This window comes from Gobio gobio, assembly GCF_949357685.1.
Source record: "Gobio gobio genome assembly, chromosome: 1".
NCBI classification, from domain to species: domain Eukaryota; kingdom Metazoa; phylum Chordata; class Actinopteri; order Cypriniformes; family Gobionidae; genus Gobio; species Gobio gobio.
In genome coordinates this window covers 77,499,726-77,525,506 of record NC_137097.1, presented here as the reverse complement: position 1 = coordinate 77,525,506, position 25,781 = coordinate 77,499,726, and the positions used below count along the sequence as shown (strand labels likewise).

General features: G+C 38.1%; 1 protein-coding gene across 1 annotated transcript in view; it reads right to left on the bottom strand.

The window, feature by feature from the left end:
• Positions 1-25,055, bottom strand: part of LOC307125507 (caspase recruitment domain-containing protein 10) — a 29,455-nt gene extending 4,400 nt beyond the window's left edge. Inside the window, exons 1-19 of the mRNA XM_079815379.1 lie at positions 24,950-25,055; positions 21,167-21,388; positions 16,583-16,720; positions 15,930-16,116; positions 15,219-15,357; positions 13,315-13,473; positions 13,109-13,228; positions 11,399-11,524; positions 11,140-11,307; positions 8,240-8,326; positions 7,986-8,022; positions 7,070-7,110; positions 6,900-6,988; positions 6,774-6,820; positions 4,697-4,820; positions 4,417-4,573; positions 3,706-3,829; positions 2,824-3,064; positions 1-67 (exon numbers count right to left, since the gene is read on the bottom strand). Of these exons, the coding sequence (XP_079671505.1) occupies positions 1-67; positions 2,824-3,064; positions 3,706-3,829; positions 4,417-4,573; positions 4,697-4,820; positions 6,774-6,820; positions 6,900-6,988; positions 7,070-7,110; positions 7,986-8,022; positions 8,240-8,326; positions 11,140-11,307; positions 11,399-11,524; positions 13,109-13,228; positions 13,315-13,473; positions 15,219-15,357; positions 15,930-16,116; positions 16,583-16,720; positions 21,167-21,388; positions 24,950-24,956 (2,280 nt within the window). The 5' untranslated portion in view covers positions 24,957-25,055. The remainder of the gene's footprint in view (positions 68-2,823; positions 3,065-3,705; positions 3,830-4,416; positions 4,574-4,696; positions 4,821-6,773; positions 6,821-6,899; positions 6,989-7,069; positions 7,111-7,985; positions 8,023-8,239; positions 8,327-11,139; positions 11,308-11,398; positions 11,525-13,108; positions 13,229-13,314; positions 13,474-15,218; positions 15,358-15,929; positions 16,117-16,582; positions 16,721-21,166; positions 21,389-24,949) is intronic.
• Positions 25,056-25,781: the final 726 nt, after the last annotated feature.

Sequence of the window (25,781 nt, the reverse complement as noted above, 5' to 3'; positions counted from 1 at the left end):
CTTCTTCCTGCATTGATTCTGTTCAAGCGCCATCGTACGAAGTCTCACCAACAGCAGCTGCTGAGCTCTGAACGAGAAAAACGAGTTCAGACTCCTGACATTCTTTATATCAGATGGATATTTAACAAAGAAATTCAACATTACACTGCCAAAACAATTCTTTTTTCATAGTGCAAATATCTAAACCTTCTTAAATCAAGATACATTTACTGGAAATGAAACTGACAAAATAAGAAGTCTTGTTTTCTGAGAAGTTGACCAAAAATAAAGTGTGTTTATGATTAAAATAAGATCAAATATCTGCCAATGTGCTCAGAAAAATAAAGCTGATTTCCCTCTGAACTAAGTTTAACAAGAATTTGAAAGTCAAAATTGCATAACCTGACACAGTGACTATTCTAACAAAAACATCATATAGTCTGAACCCGGCATTACACAGACTGATCATTTCTTACCTCGGGAATAGGACTTTAGGAAGTTTTTCCTCATCATCTGTGCCTGTCTTGTGTGGTGTGCCCCAGGGATCCGTTTTGAGACCTTTATTGTTTTCCCTTTATATACTTCCCTCTACTCACATTTTTCAGAAATTCAACATTTCATATCACTGTTACGCTGACAATTCTCAGTTTTATCTTCCAGAAAGGCTTGACACTCTCAAACTTTTTGTACTCTCAAATTTATGGGACCCATTGACTTGCATTTTATGAATCAACAAGGACCATGAGTTCAGCTAAAACTCTTCTGTTCTGTTCTTTTGAAGAAAGAAAGTCACCCTGAGGGTGAGTGAATTAACAGTCAATTTAAATTTTTGGGTGAACTATCCCTTTAATATCTAGTAATTTTGCATGTCTTGTAAACATATCTTGATTTAAGAATGCATTTGTAAAGGAAAGCAAGAAAAAAGTTTTTTTTTTCGGTGTAAAAATCCAGTTCTGACCACAGCGATGACATCATCGGCATATTTACACACTGAATTTGTGATTGGCTATATAACAAACACAATTTGTTTTTTTTCTCGCTGTTGTGAGTAGTTGTGGCTGTGTTAGAGCTGTTTATGTGATGGTTGATGATGTCTATTCCCAGCCCCGGACCACCAGTTATTTGCATTTTACTTGATTAAAAGGCTCGTTCACACCAAGGACAATAACTATGACGATAAAGATATAGTTCTAAAAATCATTCTAAATATAAAAGAATAGCAGGTGTAACCCCTCCTGTTCGAACCACCTGCTCCCAGAGGGACTCGAATACTCTAACAAGGAGACTAAAGGCTGCAACCACTAGCGTCAGTCGCTAGAGCATCTCTTGAGATCAGAGGAGTGAGGTTTACTCGCACAGCAACTACTAGCTGGCCTCCGTTACACTCACACCCCTAAACCTCACTCCAATCCGGGTCACAGCACCAATGTAACCCCTCCTGTTGGAACCGCCCGCTCCAAGCGGGACTCGATCCCGGGTCCACCAGCATGAGAGTCGGACGCTCTAACAAGGAGGCTAAAGGCTGCAACTTCTAGCATCAGTTGCTAAAGCATCTCTTGAGATATTAGCGATACCTCTAGTGAGGTTTACTCGCACAGCAACTACTAGCTGGCCTCCGTTACACAGACCCACATTAAATTTGTGGGTCTTTAGCGACCCAGATCTATATCTAACACAGATGTGATCTATTGTTATTCTTCTCCCAAATGAATCGCATTTTTGAGGGCCTAAACATTATCGAAAAATCATGAAACTTTGCACATGCATTAGAAGTGGTGAAAATGTATGTCTGATATGGATTTCAGAATTAGGTGTGGCAAAATGGCTCAATAGCGCCACCTCCAAAATTTAAATTAAGCGCTGTTCGGGCTACATTTCACGTACGAGTATGAAATTCGGTAGACACATATTACAGCCCAATATCTAAAAAAAAGACAGTGGGTGCAAAGTATGAAAACCCAACAGGAAGTGAGATATTTAGAATTTTCTCTGGAAAATGTTTGCAGTTTTTGCCATTTCCAGACATTGTAGTTTAACAAACTCCTCCTAGAGATTTAATCAGATCAACATCATATTTGCCCAGTCTAATCTAAAGGCCTTTGCAATTTTAAATTGCGAAGATCTTGAGTTTTCCCTGAAGGGCATGTCTGTGGCGGCCTCACAAATTTCGATGTTTCACTATAAAACAGGACGTTTTTGTAACTCGGGGAATTTCCGATGTCCTGAACACATCTACATGCCAATATTCAGATACAGTCATAGTGCCACCTACAGGCAACAAGAAATGCCTTGTTATACATTGTGATTAACTCCTCATTGAGATTTAACCAGAACAACAACATATTTGGTCAGTCTAATCTAAAGGCCTTGGTGATGTTAAATTGTGAAGATCTTGAGTTTTCCCTGAAGGGGCGTGTCCATGGCATTCTGTCAAAATCTGATGTTTCGCCATGACACAGGAAGCTGTTGTAACTCAGGCATACAATGTCCGATCTGCCCCAAACTTCACATGTTTGATAATAGTCCTGAAGACATCTACATGCCAATATTCAGTTATAGTCAAAGTGGCACCTTCTGGCAGCAGGAAATGTGGCACATTGAAGTGACCTTGCCATATTTCTCCTATATTTACCCTGCTTAAATGCATGTCGCCCACTATTTACTGTTTTCCTGAGGCCACTGGGTGGCGGTGGTCCCGGGTGCGAGGGCCCTTCCATCGCTGCTTGCAGCTTTAATTATAGTTATAATTATTGTTGTGAACAGGCCTTTATGGTCAGAAGAGTTTAAGTTATTTTATTTTAATTCTTCATAATATTTCATTGTTTAGTGTGTGTTCTTGTGTACCTGTTGTAGTTGGGTACAGCTCCGCCCTGCTGCGGCGCCCCCGTGTGTTTGTCCAGGCGAACGCAGCGCCACTGATATTTGCCGTTATAACGTGTGTCAGTGACGTGCAGCACGTCATCACAGCGAACCCTGAGACACGGCGGGTCACCGTGGGAACTGAGGTCAAGGTTCACGCGAACATAGAATGAGTCGGCACCGGTGAAGGATGGAGACGAGAGTTCAGCCAATAAACGAGAGTAACCTGAAACAAAAATAATAATCTATATTGATCTAAATAAACAATGATCTTATGACATTTCTAATATATAACTTCTGATCTATCTCTCTATATATATCCCCCTTTAATTAATTAATTTTTTGTAGTAAAAATTCATTACACTGCAAAATAATTACTTGTTTCTCAATAGAATTATATGAACACTTAAAGCAAATGAAAAAAAAAATCTGTCAGAGAAAAAAATAAGACCTAATCTTTTTTATGAGATACATTGCTTTGCAATCACATTAATCTCACTCAGTGTTGCTTGTATCTTGTTTTAAGGATGTTTAGGAGTTTTAACTGGAGGACTAAACAACAACATCACTACAAAAAGTGATTTCTTCCTCAGTATTTTAGTCTTGTTTTCCGGTATGAAGATAAACAGATTAACTGCCTTTTGAATTAAGTTCATTTGTTTGACCCCACTGGCAGATATTTGATCTTGTTTTAAGCAAAAACTCACTTCATTATAATCAATTTCAACATAATTGTTCATCTCTAGTAAATGTATCTTGATTTAAGAAGGTTTGAATGTTTTGTGCTGGAAATCAAGACACAAATACTGAGTGAAAGCATCATGTTGTGTAGTGAACTACAGATGTTAGTGGATGTTTGTCTCTCACCATCCTGGTTGTGTGTGTGTTTGAGTGCGTTCGGTTCGGTCCACCACTGCAGTGAGAAATGAGCCACTTCAGCCGTACACTGCCTGAGACGAACACGGCCCTCGCCCAACAACACCTGGTCCAACTGACACACAACAAAACAAGCATTGATACGATTATAAGGGTTCCTGGAAAGGGCTTGGATGTCATCTCTGATTGGTCAGGTACAATGAATCTAATAAATAAACCTCCTATTTGAGATATTCACTGTGAATTTTTTATTCAATGTATATTAGAGTTATCCCAGGTCAGGATGGACCAATCGCAGTTGTTTACTAGATATGGATTATTTTCACTGTGATACAGGCACTGTATTACAGTGGTTTGCTTCTTACTTTGAGAATAGGACTTTATCTGTAAATAAAGCTGGAAAAAGTTTTTCCTCATCATCTGCGCCTGTCTTGTGTGGTGTGCCCCAGGGATCCGTTTTGGGACCTTTATTGTGTTCCCTTTATATGCTTCCATTGGCCCACATTTTTCAGAAATTCAACATTTCATTTCACTGTTAAGCAGTTTTACCTTCGTGTAAGGCTTGACACCACTGTTTCATTCAATGTGTTATTGAAATGTTTAAATGATATCAAGAGGTCATAAGCAAGAATGTGCAGTGAAAATGTGTTTCAGAGAAGAAGGAACTTCCTGTCTGACAGAAAGCAGTTTTCAGTCTCTGACCTCCAGTAGTTCACTGCCCTCCTTCAGACCGCATTGCTCTGCGGGCGACCCCGCCCTCACCATCTGCACGAACACGCCCGTCCGGTTGCCCCCAACGATGGTGATGTCATTGGCCAGGCTGATGCTTTTGGGCGAAGAGGTGAGTGCTGGAGACAAGCTGACAAACGAACAAGATGCAAATGAGACGAGAGGAAAGTTTAGAGTTTACTAAACCCTGATTTAGATCAGCCGAATCTAGTGTGAAAACAGCCTGATTCCAGTAATGATGAAGAGCTCGTACCGCGGTGAGGATGAGGATGAAGAAGGTGTGATCGGGAGGGTCGGCGTCACGTTGATCACGTCAGGAGGAAAGAGTTGAGACGGCAGGGAACTCCACGAACTCAACAGACATGAGTCTAAATCCTCTAAAACACACACACACACACACACACACACACACTCATTACTAACAGCTAGAATACAAACTTCATGTCCACATACTGATTGTGAAAAAGAGAGAGACAGTGCATCAAAGCATCATCATGCAACTTTTCCTCAATTATTTTACATATTAATACACAACAGGGGTTAATTTTGTAATTTGTATAATCAGATAATTAATTAAAACAATTTTATTTATAAAGCACATTGAAACTTTTACACAAAATGCTGCATGAAAAACATAATAAAATAGGAGTGCGAGAAAAAAAAAATCGATGCATCCTGATTATCTCTCCAACGATTCTGGATCAATTCTGAGAATTTGAGAATCGATTCGGAGCTTTTAACCACAAAAACAAGATTGTGCTGCGTGTGCTTTAGAAACACCCCTTTCTGCTTGCTTCCAATTCTTCATAAAACACACACACAGACGAGCCTGTGCACGCTTTGCTTGATGTTACGCTCACACACGGTGTCCGGACTCGCCTGCCGGTATTTTCCTTACAAATGCTCTATGAAGGCATAATTGTTTGTAATGCAGTGGATTTTTATATAACAATATGAAACTCACTGACAGAATCTGCTTTCAACTTCAATGCTCACGTGTGCTTGGTGAAGAGCGCTCGTGCATGCGGCTGTGCACGAGTCCGACTCCGTGTAATGGTTAAATGCTTTTATGACGCAAAATTAATGTAAACACAGTCAGTTGTGTCTTAAGAGATTAAACAGACAGAACAACCCACATCATATATTTCAAAAGAGATCTGTGCATCAGTGTGAACGCAGATTATCAGATCACTTGCTGTCTATGATGGCATCAGAAAAACAACAGTAAAGATGAGAATGAATGGAAAACATTCAGATACTCTTAAATACTGAAAGCACTCTTTTGTTTATTGCTTGTAATATGTTGAATTGTTCCTCTTTATTACCAGTTTGTCTTTATTTCTGTCATTTCTTGTTTATTATTATCCATCAGTCATCGTGATGGAGATCAGTGTGTGATTTAGTTGGGCTCTTGACTCTTTATTTTATATGGCAAGAAAAGCCAAGAGAAAATGTGATCAGATGATGTTGACTGTTTGTTAATGCACATGTAGTTAAGTAATAGTCGACTCTCTGAAGTGCTTCAAAACGTAATAAAAGTTAGTAATAGAAGAGCAAAGAAGCATATGGAAGCCCATTCCTGCCACATAAGAGGAAAAAACATGCTTTGGTGAATAATAATTCTGACATAAAGAGTCGCGATTATTATATAATTATGTCATAATTAAGACATAACTCAAAATTATTTAAAAAAAAGTCAAAATTGTGAAAAAATTGTGCTATCAAATGATTAATTGCGATTAATCGCATCTAAAATAAAAGGTTGTGTTTACATAAAATATGTGTGTGTACTGTGTATAATTATTATGTACTGTTATAATAATACATTATTATTAACATACAATTATTACATAATTAATATAATAATTGTTTGGATGTGATTAATCGCGATTAATCATTTGACAGCCCTAATAAAGTCAAAATTAGGATATATCACAATTATGAGATAAAAAGTCAAACTTATGAGATAAGTCATAATTTCAAATAAAAAGTTGCAAGGGGAAAAAAAATCCTTTGGTGAATCTTAATTATAACATAAAAAGTCAAAATTACGACAAAGTAAATCATAATTATGAGATAAGAAGTTAAAATTGATATACTAAGTCATTATGACCATTAGATAAAAAGTCAAAATGATGACATACTGACTCAATCATATGAGATAAAAAATAAATAAATTAAAATTATGAAATGAAAGAGTCAAAAAGATGACTTTCTATGTCATAATCTTGACTCATAATGTCATAATTTCGACACTTGGTTATAATTTTGACTTTCTATGTCATAATTCTATGTAAATGGACATTCAGACAGACGGCTGTATCACACACCTGGATGTGTCTCGTTCTCGTCGCTCCCCCAAGAGTTCAGATCAAACCTGCAAACATACACAGACAGTGAAGCGCCAGCGAATCATGATTCAGTGAATCACATTCATTTATTTAGTTCTCTCTTACTCCACGTTTACTCTGCGGTTGATGGAGTTCATGCAGGGAGGAAACGGGAATGTAGAGAGTCTGTTGATGTCCCTCTCCGTGTTACACTCCTGCACAATCAGAACACACACAGTGAGGTTTCATCTCATCACATCTTCATCACCGCATCATAAAATGATCTTTTTATTCACCGGCGTCAGAAGATTCTCCTCTGAATTTGAGCCATACGAATCTGTGACACAAACACACAACATCATCAGTTCAAGAAACATGTTTTGACAACATTATGTTATGGAAATGTTATTTCTGAGAATGTTCAGAATGTCCAGTTTTTTAAATGTTTAAATGTTCAAATATGAATAAAGTTTTTGAGAACGTTATTGAAGACCAGATAACGCTGAACGAACTTTCTATTAATGTTACTGGACGTTCATAACTTTATGACAAAACATTCCCTGTTAGCTGGGAAATAAATAATAATGTTGCAAAATTCATCAATTATAAAACTAATTCTATTTCAGCTGTAAAACAGCTCTACGGATGACAATAGTGTCATTATTCAGTTCAATGTTGATTCAGTTCAGTTCGATAACAGTGTCAATGTTGCAAAGTTCTTCAATTATTAACCCAGCCAACAGGAAACGTTCTCAGCTCTGTTTAGTTTTGGTTTCTTGGTTACTGATTATGTTCCTCGTGTGTGTCTATGGTTCCTTATCAGTATCACCTGTGTTTGGTTATGTTTGCCATGTGTATCTACACTCCTGTTTCAATTCAGTTCTTTGTCCGTTCTTGCTTATGTGGTTTGCTAGTTCCCCCTCCTTCGTCTCGACAAGTCAAGTTTGATTCGAACGTTTGTCTCAGAACGTCAGAGAAAAAGTAACGTTATCATAATGTTGTCAAAATTATAAAATGGAACGTTTTTTTTTAGGAAAGTAACGTAAGCAAAAAGTTTTTAGAACATTTTCGTTAACTGGGAAATCGAAATTCCACCATACAGCAAAGTGACAATAAAGACAATAGTGTTATTATTCAGCTCAGTGTAGTTCAAGTTTTGTTCTCATCCAATAATATTACTGAAACTACACACACACACACACACACACTCACCTTCAGACTGCTCACCGATCTGAGCTTGAGAGGTTGACTGTAAAAACACAATATCAACATGGAAGATTAAGCAGACACACAACTGTGAATGTCTATGTGTGTGTGTGTGTGTGTGTGTGTGTGTGTGTGTGTGTGTGTGTGTGTGTGTGTGTGTGTGTGTGTGTGTGTGTGTGTGTGTGTGTGTGTGTGTGTGTGTGTGTGTGTGTGTGTGTGTGTGTGTGTGTGTGTGTGTGTGTGTGTGTGTGTACTCTGACCTTTCTGATTGCGAATGGACCTGGGCTCAGATCAACAGAACAGCATGGCCCGAAACACTGATCCTCACTGAACAGCGACAGATGAGACTACACACACACACACACACACACACACACACACACACACACGTTACAGCATTAAATTTAACAGATAAATGTCCACTAAACACAACTAAAATAAACTGAAACAGATATATTATTTGAATTAGTTAATTATGTCATTTTTACTGAAGAACCATGATACCATACTCCAGGAAACCCTGAATATATGAAAATGTTAAAAATGTTATCTATGAAAATTAATAAGATCTTAACAAGTCACGGAAATTAACGAAAGCCTAAAAGGTTATGTAAATGAATACCATCTTAAAAAGTCACGTGAATTAATAAAATCGTAGATATTTATGTAAATAAGATCTTAGCTCTTTCCCCGCCAGCGTTTAAAAAAAATTGCCACTATGTGCCAACGTTTTTGATCATTTTCACAAAAATGTAATGGTCCATAGAATATTTTGTTGTATGAATATCTGAGTATGCAATATATCAAAAGAAAGAGCAGACCCTTTGCTTTTAAACAAAACAAAACTTTTATTCTAGCTTCATGCATTCCTTTTTTATCAACACTTAAATATGGGTAAGTTTCATAAAAAAGCAACATTTTGAACAAAAAGCTGAGAAAATCAAGTTTTTGTCAGAGACTACATCCAGATCAGAGCAATGATCAAACACAGATGGAGTAGATTGAGTCCATCAACACCCCTAATGCTTGCACAGTCCTAGAGCTCGTCCTGGGGCGATAATTCATTCAGTAACATTAGGCAATTTTGATTTATTTTATGTTTAAACGAACTCTCCACTATTTTTGAAAATAGGCTCATTTTCTGACTCCCCTAGAGTTAAACAGTTGAGTTTTACCGTTTTTGAATCCATTCAGCCGATCTCCAGGTCTGGCGGTAGCACTTTTAGCATTGCTTTGCATCTAGCATTGCATAGATCATTGAATCTGATTAGACCGTTAGCATCTCGTTCAAAAATGACCAAAGACTTTCGATATTTTTCCTATTTAAAACTTGACTCTTCTGTAGTTACATCGTGTACTAAGACCGACGGAAAATAAGAAGTTGTGATTTTCTCGGTCGATATGTCCAGGAACTATACTCTCATTCCTGCGTAATAATCAAGGAACTTTGAGCCGTCCCATGAGTGCAGCGGCGCAATGATATTACGCAGCGCCTGAAAACAGTCCCAAGCTCTCTGTGTAAGCAGGTTGTCACATTGGTTATGTTGATGGAAGTTAGCCTTTTTTCAGGCGCTCTGTAATATCATTGCGCTGCTTCTTCGCCTGTGTTTTGGTCAGGAGATTTTGTACTCATTCAGAAGATGTATAATAGCGCCCCCTAGCGTATAATAGTGAAAACACGGAAAATTGAGGGCCAAATTTAATTAGTGCGAGAGTGTAATCCGAACAAAGTGTAGATGGGAGTGGAAAGTTCTGCGCATGATCTACTGACAATGAGCAAATTAATGAATACAGACACAGCCGATCATTTCCATTAGCGTCTGGTTTAAGACGTGCTTTTTTTGGGCTGTAAATAATGGTGCAAACACCAGTAAATTGACTAGAGCTCGTCTTGGGTCCACATTTTATTCAGTAACATTAGAAAGTTTTGATTTATATGATGTTTAAAGGAACACGCCACTATTTTAGAAAAAAGGCTCATTTTCCAACTCCCCTATTCGAGTCAAGTTTTAAATAGGAAAAATATCAAAAGCCTCTGGTCATTTTTGAGCGAGATGCTAACGGTCTATTCAGATTCAATGATCTATGCTAAGCTATGCTAAAAGTGCTACCGCCAGACCCGGAGATCGGCTGAATGGATTTGAAAATGGTAAAACTCAACTGTTTAACTCTAGGGGAGACGGAAAATGAAATTATTTTCAAAAATAGTGGAGAGTTCCTTTAATGTTGATGATCACGTTATTTTACATATGCATCTGCTTACATACGATCACTTGGTTTTGTTTTTTTGCGTCTTATTCGCCTGTGTTTTGGTCAGGAGATGTTGTACTCATTCAGAAGATGCGTAATAGCGCCCCCTAGTGTATAATAGTGAAAACATGGAAACCTGGAAAATTCCGTGTTTGGCAGGGAAAGAGTTGAGGGCCAGATTTACAGAGTAAATTAGTGCGAGAGTGCAATCCCAACAAAGTGTCGCTGGGAGTGGAAAGTTCTGCACATGATCAAGTGACAATGAGCAAATTAATGAACACAGACACAACCGATCATTTCCATAATGACCAACACAGTCGATCAGTTAGCGTCTGCTTTTTTTGGGCTGTAAATAATGGCCCAAACACCATTAAATTGACGAGCGCAAAGCTTAGTAAATCACCTCATGATTCATTTAAATGCTCTCCTCACATAAATACTGCGTCTGAAAGGAAACTCCTACAAATGCATTTGCAATAAGATCAGCCGAATAACCCTGTCCACGCCTTTTTATTGCTAATTTAACATATTTGAATAAAACCTGATCCTAATATATATTCTATATTCTATAAATAATATAAATCCTAATTCTTATATAGTCATGTAAATGAATAGGGTCGTAGAAAGTTGTGGAAATGAATAAGTCAGGGAACATTTTATAATGACTATAAATTGTTCATGTTATATGCAGCTAAAATATTGAAATATTAGCTAGAAATCGCTGTGACACTTGTATTTGTGAATTTAAAGAAAAAAAACCTTATGCTGTAATCATAAAAATTTTGAACCTTGAACAACATTCACATCTGGAATAGTGGCATTGAGTGACTTTAATATAGTGCCTCTTCTGTAAATGAGCACATTAGTTTTGTTGGACCGTTGTGTTGGACAGCGAGTGATGCAGACGTACGCAGTGCAGGTTGGTGGCGCTCTGCTCTCTCCGCTCTCGGCTGCTCTCCGTCTCTCTCTGCAGCTGCTCCAGGCTGCTCTGCAGCTCCGCGATGCGTTTGCGCAAACGGTTCTTGTCCAGCAGGCAGTCGGTGAACTCCAGCTGCAGACTGTCACGACTGCGCAGCGCCTTCAACACACACAGAGACGGAAGTGTAGACGTGCATGTCTATGTGTGTGTGTGTGTGTGTGTGTGTGTGTGCGTGTGATAGTGTGTTTACCTGGTCTCTCTCTCTCTCCAGCTCCATGATCTGGTTGAAGTAGGACACACTCCTGCTCTGCTCCGTCTCCCAGTCCAGCTGCAGAGTCCTGAGCCGCAGCTGCAGCTGCTCATACTGAGACGCCAGCTACACACACACACACACACACATATATAGATATATAATATCCTTCAACAGACTACATTAACTTAATTTATTAAAATATATTCAATGCAATTTATGGATTTAGAGATCGCCGAACAATTTTACTTGACTTGGCTGTGAGCTTCAGAAAAACACCAACAATAAACCTTATTAGCATTTTTGGACATTTCATTATAACTTTTGATCACAAAGTGGCGCTGTCTCGAAACTGTTTGAGTACTGTACGGGCACGGTCCCGATGACACATACCAAGTTTCGTAATGATACGTTAATGCGTTCATAAAATACAGCATTTCAGGACAAAATTCAAAATGGCCGATGCCCACAAAAGTCAATACGAGAAAAAATGGGATGATTTTTGGGCAAACTGTTCAGAAGCTACAAGCATAAATAGCAATTTTGCATTTGTTCTGACCATTAGGTGCCACTGTGTCGAAATGCTGCATGTAGCCTCAGGTCATGCTTGGGATGTACCAAGTTTGGTCTGAATACGGTAAAGCGTTGCGGAAATAGAGTCTTGCGTCCAATTTGGCACGCTCTTTGTCAAATTCTTTTGCACGTTATTCGAGAACGATTGGGTAAATCAAAAAAATTTTGAGCCAGCATGGTCTGAACATGATCTGGTAAAATTTTCATGAAAATAGGACAAACCGTCTAGAAGGTTTTTTTGGCGGGAAAATTGTCATGAAGTAAAATTACGTCATAGGGTGCAATCGAATTGCCTTGAGCCAAGGAATCAGAGGAAAATCATTTTGTTTCTAACCCTTAGGCCGGGTGTCCACCAAAGCGTTTTAACACGGCTGGCTGGCGTATTCAATTGTTTTCAATGGGAGCGCCACGTTTTTAGAACGGCATGAGCGTAACGAGGCGCTGAGTGAGTATTTCACGCTCAAGTGCTGAGCACTCAGCGTTTTTTTACTGGTCGCCGAGAGTTGGAGCAAAACGCAGCGCTCATCACTGTCACTTTTCACCCAGCCGTCCAATCAGAGTGGAGGAGGGGCAGGACAAATACAACACCGACCAACCGCCACATTCTGTGTGTACAACGTCAACAGATGAAAACAAGCAGCAGGTTCAAAAGTTATCAACATAAATGTAGGTGAAACTTTGGACAGTTGGTGGCGCTAGAGGAATTGAGTTAGAGACTCCAAATCTGCTGTGGTGAATGTCAGTGTACCAAATTTCAAACTTTTTTACTATATGCTTCTATGGGCTGCCACATGGTGGAAGTAGAAGACTAACGGATAGAATAGGTGCCATCTTGGCCCCTAATTATTATGCAATTATAAGTTAACTGATTCCAGACATTGAAGAACTGATGCTGTTTTTCCTCTTTATTTCTGTAAAGCTGTTTTGAAGTCATATTTCATTATGCTTTTGACAATACACATAATTTAAAAGCTATCTAAAGCATCTGTCTTTAATTTTGTAAAACACTTGTCCACCTGCACATTATAATCCAGCTTCACAGCACACAGAAAGCAAGCATACTATCACACAACTCATACTGTTTCTGTCACACAGGGCTGAGAAAGTATGTGATTCTGAATTCATGTTTCCTCTCACTTTCTCTCTCTGCGACTCTGAGCTCTCCAGCTCCCCCTGCAGTCGGGCGATGGTGCCGCACAACTCCTGCCGCTGCTCCACCGCCTCCCGCCGGTCCTGCTGGAGGATGTCCAACAGAGCCTACACATACATACACACACACACACACACACATTACACACACTTCAGTAAGTGCCATGATGAGCAGAGAGAGTCTTGTGACTGACCTGATTTCCAGAATTGTGCTCGGTCTTCCTCACGGTGAGCGGCGGGTCTGCAGTTGGGTGGTCACACACCTCACTGCTCGTATGATGCGTCAGAGAGGGGGCGGAGCCATCGTCTGCTCTTTTCTCCACCTCCAGTAATCTCTTCCTGAGCTGTTCCACCTGTCAGTCACATCGCACAGACACGCCCACTATGAGCCTGACATGAACTCTGTGCAGTACATAATTCATAGTGTCTCAACGAACAGTTTAGTGTTTATCGTATCCGTTGATGGTCGGATGTCATAACCAATGAGCCTCTAATTCACATTAAAGAACTTTAAGGGGGACCTATTATGCAAAATTCACTTTTACATGGTGTTTGAACATAAATGTGTGTTGGCAGTGTGTGTACACAGCCACCCTATAATGGTAAAAATCCACCCACTCCTCTTTTTTAACCCCCATAAATCATAAGCAGTGTCTCAGAACAAGCCATTTGCAGATTCTAGCAGTGTGACATATGATTAAGCCCCACCCCTGCCCTATTAGCATAGATCCCGCCCCTCAGTCCACCATGTTTATCTCCTCTCCAGAGCATTTAACAGAAGCCTAATATTCAGTCGAGAGCAGTGAGTAATTTCTGTTTTTCTTTAGTTGTTTGATTCATATTAACTGCATATATAGCAGCAGGTACTGTATATTACGCTGCTTTCACTTTAATAAACAGATATAATACTGCCTACACATGCGATTTCTTACACAGCTGTTTATGTTCACAGACATTACAGACTGTGTTTTTGTGAACTGTGTGTTTTTGACTTAACCTTGTGTGTATTTGAGAGTTTAAGCGCAAAGAGAACTTAGTTTGATACTCACAGGACGCGTCGTCTGACACACAGCTTTCTGTGCGCGTGCTTCGGGTGTGTGTGCGCTCAGAAAACCATATATCAGAAGTTTACACTGATATGGCTTTAAAATGCATGCAGATAATAAACTTACATGATGATGAAGAACTGCAATGTCACGTGAGTGTGAGTACGATAGAGATTGTGTAATATATAATAACATGGTATAATAAATGATCTGTGGGGTACTTTGAGCTGAAACTAGTGGGACTAGTGTTCATTTCGTTAACAAAATTAAATTTGCAATCTGGCAACCATGTGCGCGCACGGATGATCTGAGAACACCAATAAACTAATAAGCTGCATTTCTGCTTAAATTGTCATTCAGTCGGTCTGTGTTCTGTCTCAGAGATAACTGTGATAAATCCAAGCATGGATCTCTCGACTATCTGCGATTGTGTTTGCTGAATAACTGCACTTACACAACCTGTTTTTAAAATACAGTCTTTTGTTTTCGCTGTTGTTTTAATAAAAAACATTGTTTTTTTTAGAGAAGTTTCTTATTTTTCCATTAGGCCTATATGATATCTAGCCTATAATAAATCATTAAACTAGATGAGGTAAAAAAAAACATATGTATAGGTCGACTCTTGATTTGTGCTTATCAGTGATAGTGCAACAATAAATACACTTCTCAAATGACAACAATTGTTGTGATTATAATTTTGAGCAAAATAATCAGGATTTTCAAAGCAGCATGACAAAAATGGTTTTCATTTACGAAAACTAGACTAAAATGCTCAGACATTTAAACTTGACTAAAACAAAAAAAGACAAGCTTGACTAAATATGATAAAAACTAAAAAGCACATCTGACACGGGACTAGGACTGAGACAAAATTTAAAAAAATATCTGATGAAATTAACACTACTGGGGACACCTGAGGCTTATATTTTATCTTGTAAAAAGGGGTATAATAGGTCCCCTTTAAAACTATGTAGTCAACACTTCAATACATGTTTCAACTGATCAACAAGTGCTTTCATGAGAGACAAGTCTTAATTGTCTGTGTATTGTACCTCAGTGAGTAGTTCTCTTTCACGCGCCGCAGCCTTGCGCTGTTCCTCGAGTGCTCGAGAGTATTTTACAGCCTGATCCAGGTGTCTGTCCTTCAGCAAACCCAACTCACGAGTACCAGACTCCCAGTCCTGCCTCAACCTGACCCGGAAACACACATGTAGAAACAGATTCAAGCATTTGGCAAGTGACTTACAATGTATTAGGGCTGTCGATTTAACGTGTTAATTTAATGAATTAGTTATGGAAAAAGAAATAACGTGTTAAAATTATTAATGCATTTAACGGACCTGCCTTAGCCCTACATAGTTCATCTTACAGTACATACAGTTGATGGTTTTGAACATGAAGCAGGGCAACATCTCACTGAATGTGAATGGAGTTAGAATGACCCTAAAATTCAAGATATCAGGGCAAAAATGCCCCATTGAGTTGTCTCATATTTATATCATATGATATAGTTGAGCAATATCACACAAGTAACAAGTGCAATATCACACGACTGCAAATGTGATACTCATTTTATAACAATTTTATAACCGCTTGAACAAATCTAATGAATAAATGACTCAATGTCTTACGCATTTAGACATTTACCGCCACCTACTGGCAGTTTTACTTTCTTATGCAGGGTATTATTTCATTAAAAAACTATTCTGTCATCATGTAAGTCATCTCAATGGCAAAAAGTGAATATATATATATAAATGGACCTCTCCAGCTGTATCCGGTCCTGGCGCAGCTCTTGCGCTTTGCGTTCAGCTCGGCTGCGCTCCTCCTCGGCCACACGGCACCGCTGAGAGAGACGCCGCTCGCACAAACGACTGCCGCGCAACTGCTCTCGCAGCTTACGCACCTCCAGCAGCAGAAACTGAGTCAGACCCTCAGGACCCTCCTCATCTACACACATGAGATCACAAAAATAACATTAAACTGCTGCATGAATGACAATCAAAGTAGTCTTTTCTTCCCTAGAGTGCCGTATATCAGAGTGGAACGGCTTCACAAACAAGAACAAATGTAGGGCGGGGCTTGATTTTGTCTGTGGGGAATTGATTGGATGGTGGTGGTTTTCTATTTGTGGATCTCATGTGATTGACAGGTTGTCCCACCCTCGCCATCAGAGAAGAGAAGTCGCTGCAAGAGGGAGGGGAAGTTATTTTGATTTTTACAAGGTGATTTTTATTTTCGACGTAAAAATGTGCAACCGTCCAGCCAATTCCTCATGGACACAGTCAAGTCCCGCCCTACATTTGTTCTTGTTCTAGAAGTAGTTTCAATCAGATAAACATCACAATACATGAGAAAAGACTAGAGCAACTTCCATTTCATGCTGACTTAAAATGGCAGAGCCGTGTTCACACACCCAACATAATGGAGCAGCGTTGCGTCGGTTGTTGTCCGGTCAGCTGTGTGAACTGCTCCGGATGATAAAACTCCAGCGACTCCATGAAGGCCTGTAGCCCGCGCTTGCCACGCCCCCTTAGGATGTCCAATAAACGGCCTGCAGACAGCAGCCAATTAAATCACTGCACACTGATACACGCCCACCAATCACATCACGTCACATACTATTTAAGATTGCATTAGCATTGGTGAGTGTTGAGTCAAGTCTGGTTTATTTCTATAGCGCTTTTAACAATACAGATTGTTTTAAAGCAGATTCATGGAAATGTAAAAGTAAAAAATTATAATAGTGGATAGTGTTGCAAAATACATCAACTATGAAACAACTTAATTTTCAGCACCACAAAATAGTGTCATTATTCAGCTCAAATTAGTTCAAGTTTTGTTCTCATCCGATAGCGTCAGTGCAGTCAAATCAATAACATTTCTAATTGTTAATTGTCTTTTAAGCCTATTTTACCCACAGCCCTTTACACAAGAGGAAAAGTTTTTTGCTTCCCTATTGACTTTTCCAGATTTGCGTGTGAGGAATGTGAGGCTGAAGATTTTCAATGAATGGCCCTGAGCGCAAACAGTAAGAGCAAGCGTGTCTTTCATCATGACTCAATGTTATGACATTGCAGAATTTCCCAATACGGCCGTACTGTCTTCCCAGCTAACAAGGAACGTTCTCAGGAACTTTGGCAAACATTCTGGCAAGGTTCTCTCAAAGTTATTATCAAACGCTCTTCCAGTAATATTAATAGAATGTTTGTTCAATGTTAGCTGGTCTTCAATAAAGTTCTCAAAAAGGTTAGCACTAAAACATTGTTTGGTTTTTTTAAATGCCCTCATAATGGCTTGACCCTTGATTGATTTATTAGTATGTTCAGATAACAGTTACTGAAGAAGGCTCTCTCAAGCCGAAACACGTTGGCAATTTTTTGAATTTATTCTTTATAATTATCCTTTACCACAAGTGTTGCTGGATTCCCCTTTCTGCACTTTTTATATTGTCTGCTTCCATGCACCTTGTGAGCTGGTAAAGTCCATTCAGATCCTACCTTACCAGTATTTATCAATGCAGAAATGTTTTCTGAAAACAACTGCATTTGCTGAAAATTCAAGGGTCAAGAGGCCAATTAATGTAAACACCGATCACCATAACGGTGACTTAAAAACCAAACATTTTCAACTAAAAGATAAACCTCTGTTAATACCTTTGATAAAAGAACGTCTGACAGAAATAAAGTAAATCTGGTTAGTGATAAGTGAATCTGGTAATGCTGTTTGTGGAGTTGTTTAATCCTCAGAGATCTTCAGAGATTTAATGTTTTTTTTATCTTCAGTTGATTTCATCTATGGCTGTGGCTGAAGTCAGTTGTAGTGTGTGTTCTTATTTCTCTTTCTTTCAGCAGGTGTTCGAATGATTGAAAGAATGTTTCAGGAACATCATACTAACCTTTAAATAACATTCTATTAACATTAACGAAACTGGACATTTTTATGTTCTTGGACTTTTACAAATCAGCGTTCTTATAATGTTGAGTTGTTAATAAAAAAAATAGTTGAAATAATGTTTCAGGAACATCATAAACGTTCTTCTAACATCAAGAAAACGATACATTTGTATGTCTGCAGTCTTCCCAGACTCTCAGAATTGTGGCTAACATTCTGGCAAAGTGGATCAAACATTCTTCCAGTAACATTAATATAATATTTGTTCAAAGATATCTGGTCTTCAATAATGTTCTCAAAAGGTTAGCACTAAAACATTTTTTAAACAAGGCAGATAGAACAACTATTGACTACCATAGTATTTTTTACTATGGTAGTCAATAGTTGCTCTATCTGCTTGGTTACAAACATTCTTCAAAATATCTTCTTTTGTGTTCAGCAGAACAAAAAAACTCATACAGGTTTGGAACAACTTGAGGGTGAGTAAATTATGACATCATTTTCATTTTTGGGTGAACTATCCCTTTAATGCATGGGATCCAGGCTTTAAAGCTGTTTTGTTGAATTATAATTTAATTACCCTACACTCTAAAACAAAAAAAGGTTCTATATGGCACCAAAAATGGTTCTTGGCTCGTAATGATAGGGGAACCTTTTTTAGTGCTATATAGCACCAATTTTGGTGCATCAGTGGTTCTTCAGCTGTTCTTCAGAGGTGCTATACAGCACCTTAGTCAAAGAACCGCTGAATAACCACTGAAGCACCAAAATTGGTGCTATATAGCACTAAAACAGGTTCCCCTATGATTACGAGCCAAGAACCATTTTTGGTGCCATAGAACCTTTTTTTTTTTAGAGTGTAATGACATTTTAACTGAGTTTAACTGTAGCCTAGGTCAGTTTCATTTAACTGTATGGGCATGGTAGTCACAGGTAAAATCATGCTCCTCATTACCATAGGTATATGGTTTCGAAAATAAATAAATAAATAATAATAAACTATTGAATTTGGTTGTGCTAGAGTGACAAGTTTGTAGTTTGTATTGCTGTTTTCCAATTTACCTCGCAATGTATTTACATGGTCGCGGCTGTTTTCAGCTGATTCACCACAGAACCTTTAATGTTCCCATATCACACGATTGTATAAAACAACATTCGGAGTCAAAGTGCCGGTTCATCACTTCATAGAGCAGCAGAAACGCAACGCACGTTCGTCGGCGGCAGCGCTGTTGCGCGGATATTTGCCTTTTGCAGTTTCATGCGCCCAAATTTTTAAACAGCGCCTAATATGGACACAGACTATGGAGGAGGGAAGGTCTCTCTCGCTTTGGCCTGTCAATTCAGAAGACAAAAAATAAAATAAATAAATAACCTTGTATCGGCCCCAAAGTGCGTCGGCCCACCGGGAAAATGCCCGGTATGCCAGATTACCAGTCCAGCTCTGCTTCAGGGCACTCCAATTTGGCATTTTTAAGACATGGAACTTGCGCACTTACTTCCTGTCACATGCACCGCTCCCAAGACCGCAAGTGTGGGTATTTGGACAGGCCCAACAAAGTTACTGTGTTTAAAACTGCTCAGTATGAGCATTAGTGATGACACCTGATGTTAATGAGTAAAATCACTGAAGGAAAGAGGAACAATCTGTGTTTCCTGCACTGTAAAATCCAACAGTTGTTCTTACTAAGACTTTTTTAGTAAACTTTACTTAATGTCCAATAATTTGTTGAACTTACTTAAAACAATTAAGTAATCTGAACTATTTGCGTGCTATGCCTTCGTTACTTAGAAAACTCAAGTAAACATTACTTGACTGGTTTGAGTACCATTTTGCCAAAGCAAAGTGTTTTTGAGGTGGGGCAATTTTTTATAGACTTATCACTCATTTCCTCCACTTCCTCTCACCATAATTGTGATCAGTGTTCCCTTTGGTTGGACACTTGGAACTTCATTCATATTATAGTAATTAACTTCCTATTAATGCAGCAATGCAACAAGAAATCATAGTTGTATGATTTCAAAAGAAGGGGAGTAATAAATATATATATATATATATATATATATATATATATATATATATATATATATATATATATATATATATATATATATATATATATATATATATATATATATTTGTCCATTAATGATATATAACATAACTATATTTCATGTCAAATAATGATCTTTTAACATTATTTTTGCTAATATTTATGGCATAACCTTTTAATTGAGTCGATATAATCCCTCTATATTTGTCACAATATCATTTGACCATGTTTGAGTGTGTCACACACACACTTCAACATTCAGCATGCAAAACACAACAATGGTAACAAGGATTTGTTTTATTTTTTATTTTTTATTATTAATACGACCTTTACTATTTTACTTGCTGTCATTATTGGGGTTATACTGACAAAAGACAAATAGTAAAATAAAGCCAAAAATAGTAAAACGAAGCAATTAATTTATTCATGCCACAATGCACTCTGGGAGTACACTTCCTCAGATCCCAGGATTAAGTTGACAAAACTTAAACGGTTTAATTAAGAACAACTTAATGCAATTAAGTAATGCTAACTTAATTGAATTAAGGCAACAAGTTTGCACAATTGAATTAAGTAAACTGAACTAATTAGTTTTTACAGTGTGTAGTTGGACTTGACCCCTTGATTGATTTATTAGTTTTTCCTCTGGCTGCTGTATTAGTATGTTTAGAAAACAGTAACCGAAGAAGGTTCTCAAGCTGAAACACGATGGTAATTTTGTAGCATTTATTAAAGCTCCCCTTACCACAAGTGTTGCTGGATTCCCTGTTTTTATATTGTCAGCTTCCGCACACTTGTGACCTGGTTAAAGTCACTCCAAATTTTACCTTAATAGCATATAGCAATGCAGAAATTTTCTGAAAACACCCGCAATGGCTGGCTGTAAGTCAAGGGTCAAGAGCCCAACTAATGCAAACACTGTTCACATAATGGTGACTAAACATGACTTGATACGTGCTCCGAGGCACTGATTCAAATCTGGCCGTTTCAAAAGGGCCCAGCACTAGTACTTTCCCCTCAGTATGCACTCTGTGATGTGGTTCACGCATCCTCACCGGCTCTGCTGATTCTCAGGGGATACTGACTGGAGTTCAGCACCTCATCCTCGTCCTGCTCGTCGATCACCTTACACTGCCGCAGATACGGCGTCAGCTTCGCCGGGTTTAGAATGCGGGTCAGTTTGTGCCGGACTCCTTCCACTCGCTCCCAGAGCTCCTCGCACTTCTCCTCCTCAAACAAAGTCATGATCGAACCCTCGTCTCCCAGCAGCCATTCACCTGTGAAAACATAAGGTGTTTATGATCTTCTCAGGTGGCTCTTTTCAAGTGTAGGTGATGTAGGTAGCAAGAAAAGCAGCTAAATTGTGCCTGTTTCCTTTTTTTGTGCTTGTTGTTGTTCAACCATCAACACTCCAGATGTGAGTTATTCATTGTATTCAGTGTACTAGAAGCAGCACACATCGTAAAAGCTCAATTGTTTTAATCACGTTTTAAGAACATCATTGAAATTTAAGCTGCGGATAAACATAAAAAAGGAGAAAACATAGATCTGCTTTGTGAAGAAAATCTGTACCTGACCCGTAACAACAACCAAATCACTTTTTTCCAAGCCTGACCTGCATAAATGAATTTTAAGAAAGAAAAAAAGGACTTAAAAAGAGATAAACACCCAAACAAATAATGGGAGTTTGGTATGTTTTAAAATAATTTGTTTCTTCTTGGTTCCATTTGTTAAAAGTACATTTATTTTAAAAACATATTGATTTCAAAGTCACACTCTGGTTTTCGGATTAAACGATCCTGTAAAGACTTCTAGCTTCCAGCACAGTCACTGCACCTCAATCATGAACACACATCAGTGTCAGTGAATCGGTGAGTGAGTCTCTGAACAAGATTTGATATGATTCAAAAGATTCAAATCTAAATTATCACAGTGACTGTACAGTGATGGGAGATTTGCAGCAACAGAAATAAGAAATCTAAAATCTAAATCTGTGGTGCACAAATGCATGCAAAACATTCTCACAGCAATTCGTAACTATTTTACATTTTGACTGCAATTCGTAGTTTTTTTGGTAGCATGAATGTATAGCTATTTTACGTCTTGGTGGTAGTTTATAGCTATTTTATTTTCTATTCGTAGCTATTTTACATTTTGTCAAATTCATAACAATTTTACCTTTTGGCGACAATTTGCCGAAGCATCAATTCCCAGCTAACAAAAACATGTTCTAAGAACATTTAGCTAATTTCCCCACTTTCGTTCAAAATGTACATTGCTTTCTTGGTCATGTGAACGTTAAAGGATTAGTTCACTTCAAAATGAACATTTCCTGATATTTTACTCACCCCCATCTCATGTTCATGTCTTTCTTTCTTCAGTCGAAAATAAATTACGTTTTTTGAGGAAAACATTCCAGGATTTTTCTCCACATAATGGACTTCAATGGGAACCAACGGTTGAAGGTCCAAATCAGTGCAGTTTCTAATCAAGGGCTTCAGAGGCTCTGCACGATCCCAGACGAGGAATAGGGTCTTATCTAGCCAAATGTTTGGTCATTTTACCAAAAACAAAAAAATTTGTATATACTTTTCCCGAAAGGTCACGCTAGACGTAGGCGGAAGTACTGTCCCAAGCGAAGGTGCGAAGACTGATACAGACACCCTTTACCAAAAAACACTTCATCTCCAACTTCAAAATCGTCCGACATCGTTGTTTAACCTTTTTTTTTTGCTAAAGGACATTTGTATTAGTTTTCGCACGAGCACTTTGTAAACACAAGGGTGGTACTTCCGCCTACATCTAGCGTGACGTTTCTGACGTGATTACGCAATATGAGCAATTTAGGTTAGAAAGTATATAATGTTTATTTTTCTTGAAAACGTCTGATGGTTTGTCTAGATAAGACCCTATTCCTTGTCTGGGATTGTGCCGAGCCTCTGAAGCTCTTCCTTTGAAACTGCATTGATTTGGACATTCAACCATTGGTTCCCATTGAAGTCCATTATGTGGAGAAAAATCCTGGAATGTTCTCCTCAAAAAACGTAATTTCTTTTCGATTGAAGAAAGAAAGATATGAACATCTTGGAGGAGATGGGGTGAGTGAAATATCAGGAAATATTCATTTTGAAGTGAACTAATCCTTTAAGGGAACATTCAATTTTATCATTATGCAAACATTATGGGAATGTTACTTTTGAATGTTCTCTGAATGTTCTCAGACTAGTAGTGACATTTAAAAAAAACGTTAGACAAACATCCAGGCACAATGTTTCAGGGAAAAAACGTATATGAATGATGCAACTTTTTAACTTTGAGAATTTTATTAAAGACCAGATAACACTGAGTGAACGTTCAATTAACGTTACTGGAAAAATGTTTGTTGCCAAAATTCTAAAAACATTCATGAGTTGCAAACTATTTAAAAGTGCATGCTTACCTTTTACATATGAATCACATAGTACACATTCTACAAAATTTCTTAAAATAGTTTTTTCATGAGATCGAGGTGAACACGTGTGATGAAGGTGAAATATCACAGGTCCACATGAGCATTAAAACAGATGTGAGCATGTAAATTCACTGCATGAGGGCCTAAAGAGCAACTGTAAGGCAGCAGCTGTCTCACTGCAGGAGAATGCAGACGGTACCATCCTCTCAATGTGCACGAGAGATAATCAGACAGAAAGAAAGATAACACTCTGGAAGGAACTCTGGAAAACAAACTTTGTTTTCACCCAGGCCTGTCCATACCTGCACGCCCATTGGAGCATAAAGATATCAGCTACATTCATTTAACTATCAACTTTATCTCAAAAAATGATTTTTTTTTTCTCTTGTCTACAAGCACAATGACCCTCTACCAGCAGGATTTTCCAAACAAACAATGGTCCTGAGAGATGATGAAGATTAGGGGTGTGTGTGTGAGGGGTTTGTGTGCATCTGTGTTCAGGTGAGACAGGTCCAAACACATGCTGGAATCTCAATGAATAGCTCATAGTGAAGGAATCCAGTGCTGGAAACTTTACCACTGTACACTAACATAAACACACACACACACACATGCCCAACACACTACACTATAACACCTGGATAGGCAACGTAACAAAACACACAAACACTACAATAATATTAACACAATGTCCACATGAAAAAATACTATAGTATATTATAGTAAAATTACAATACTATAGTGTTTTTTAACCATAGTATAGTAAAAAATACTACAGTAAATTAACAAAGCGTGTAAATACTATAATATACCACAATGTCCTACAGTTTACTGTAGTATCTTTACTATAGTATGGTTCAAAAACATTCAATTTCCTAGAGTAATTTTAATATAATATACTATAGTATTTTTTTCATGTGGGAACATACAACTAATACACTAACTGACACTATAACTCAAACAACTCACTCATTACGTTAATTAACTAACGTTCTGGCAAGGTTCTCTCAAAGTTATGAACAAACGTTCTTAACAGAACCTTCGTTCAGAGTTTTAAATTGTTAATGTAGCGCAAAACATTAGGCTACTTATACACTGTTCATGGAAAAAAAAATTCAGAACTGTTTTAATTTTTTAAATGTTAAGATTATATTTATTTTAGAACGTACAGAAAACATTCACAAATGATGTTTTCATAACTAAGCTAAACGTTTTTAGAACATATTTTTGTTTGCCTATCTAACATAGCACAACAACACATGTTTGAGGGTTAAACGTGTTTTGATCCTATCGTTTTTTATTTATTCAATCACTCGGATATTATTCTGTATGAATCGGTTCGCTGATGAGGCGGAACAGATAAACGGCAGAAAGTTAAATGTCTTACCGCTCATAATCCACAGCAGATGAACACACGAGATGGGAGAAATGAAAACAACAGCGACACTTCAGACAGACACAAACCAGAGAAGATGCGAAGCGAAGTTTGATATGAGCAAACCTCTCTCTCTCTCTCTCTCTCTCTCTCTCTCTCTCTCTCTCTCTCTCTCTCTCTCTCTCTCTCTCTCTCTCTCTCTCTCTCTCTCAGAAGTTATGCTTCGTTGACATAATTGTTTACATGCGTCTGTCTTTCTCGCTTGAAAACCAAACTATTTAAATATAAATGTAAATCTAAATTGCATAGGTCTGTTATTCTTTTAGAGAAATTTCACTCCGTCCATAAAGGGCGATCCGATGCCAGCAAAAAAAACATAAAAATGCTTGAGTCACGCAGACATATGAAAGTCACAGTGTAAACTTCAATGCTCGTGTTAATGTTTCACTAGTAGGCTACCAGGTGTAATTAGTCATACTGCGGGCGGGTCCGAGAGTTCAGTGACCTGTTAGTTCATGCCGGTGAGGATGAGGAAGATCCACTGGAGGGAGACATCATACTGGACATCAACACACAGATCGTTTTTATACCACGGACCTACAATGAACAGACTCAAGATCTGCCCCATGTCGCGTATTATGCACTTTTCTGTCTTTTTGTAATATAAATAGTGCACTGAAAATAAAAACGCTGCACTTCTAATACCTGAATGACGCACTTAATGAAAATATGAAGAGGAATGTTGTACGCCTTCAACTATCAGATCTTTTGTCTCTGATGTAGTTCCCCTGAAACCATTAGTCATTTATTTTGGTAATGTCCTAGTAAAAAAATATTTTGGTGA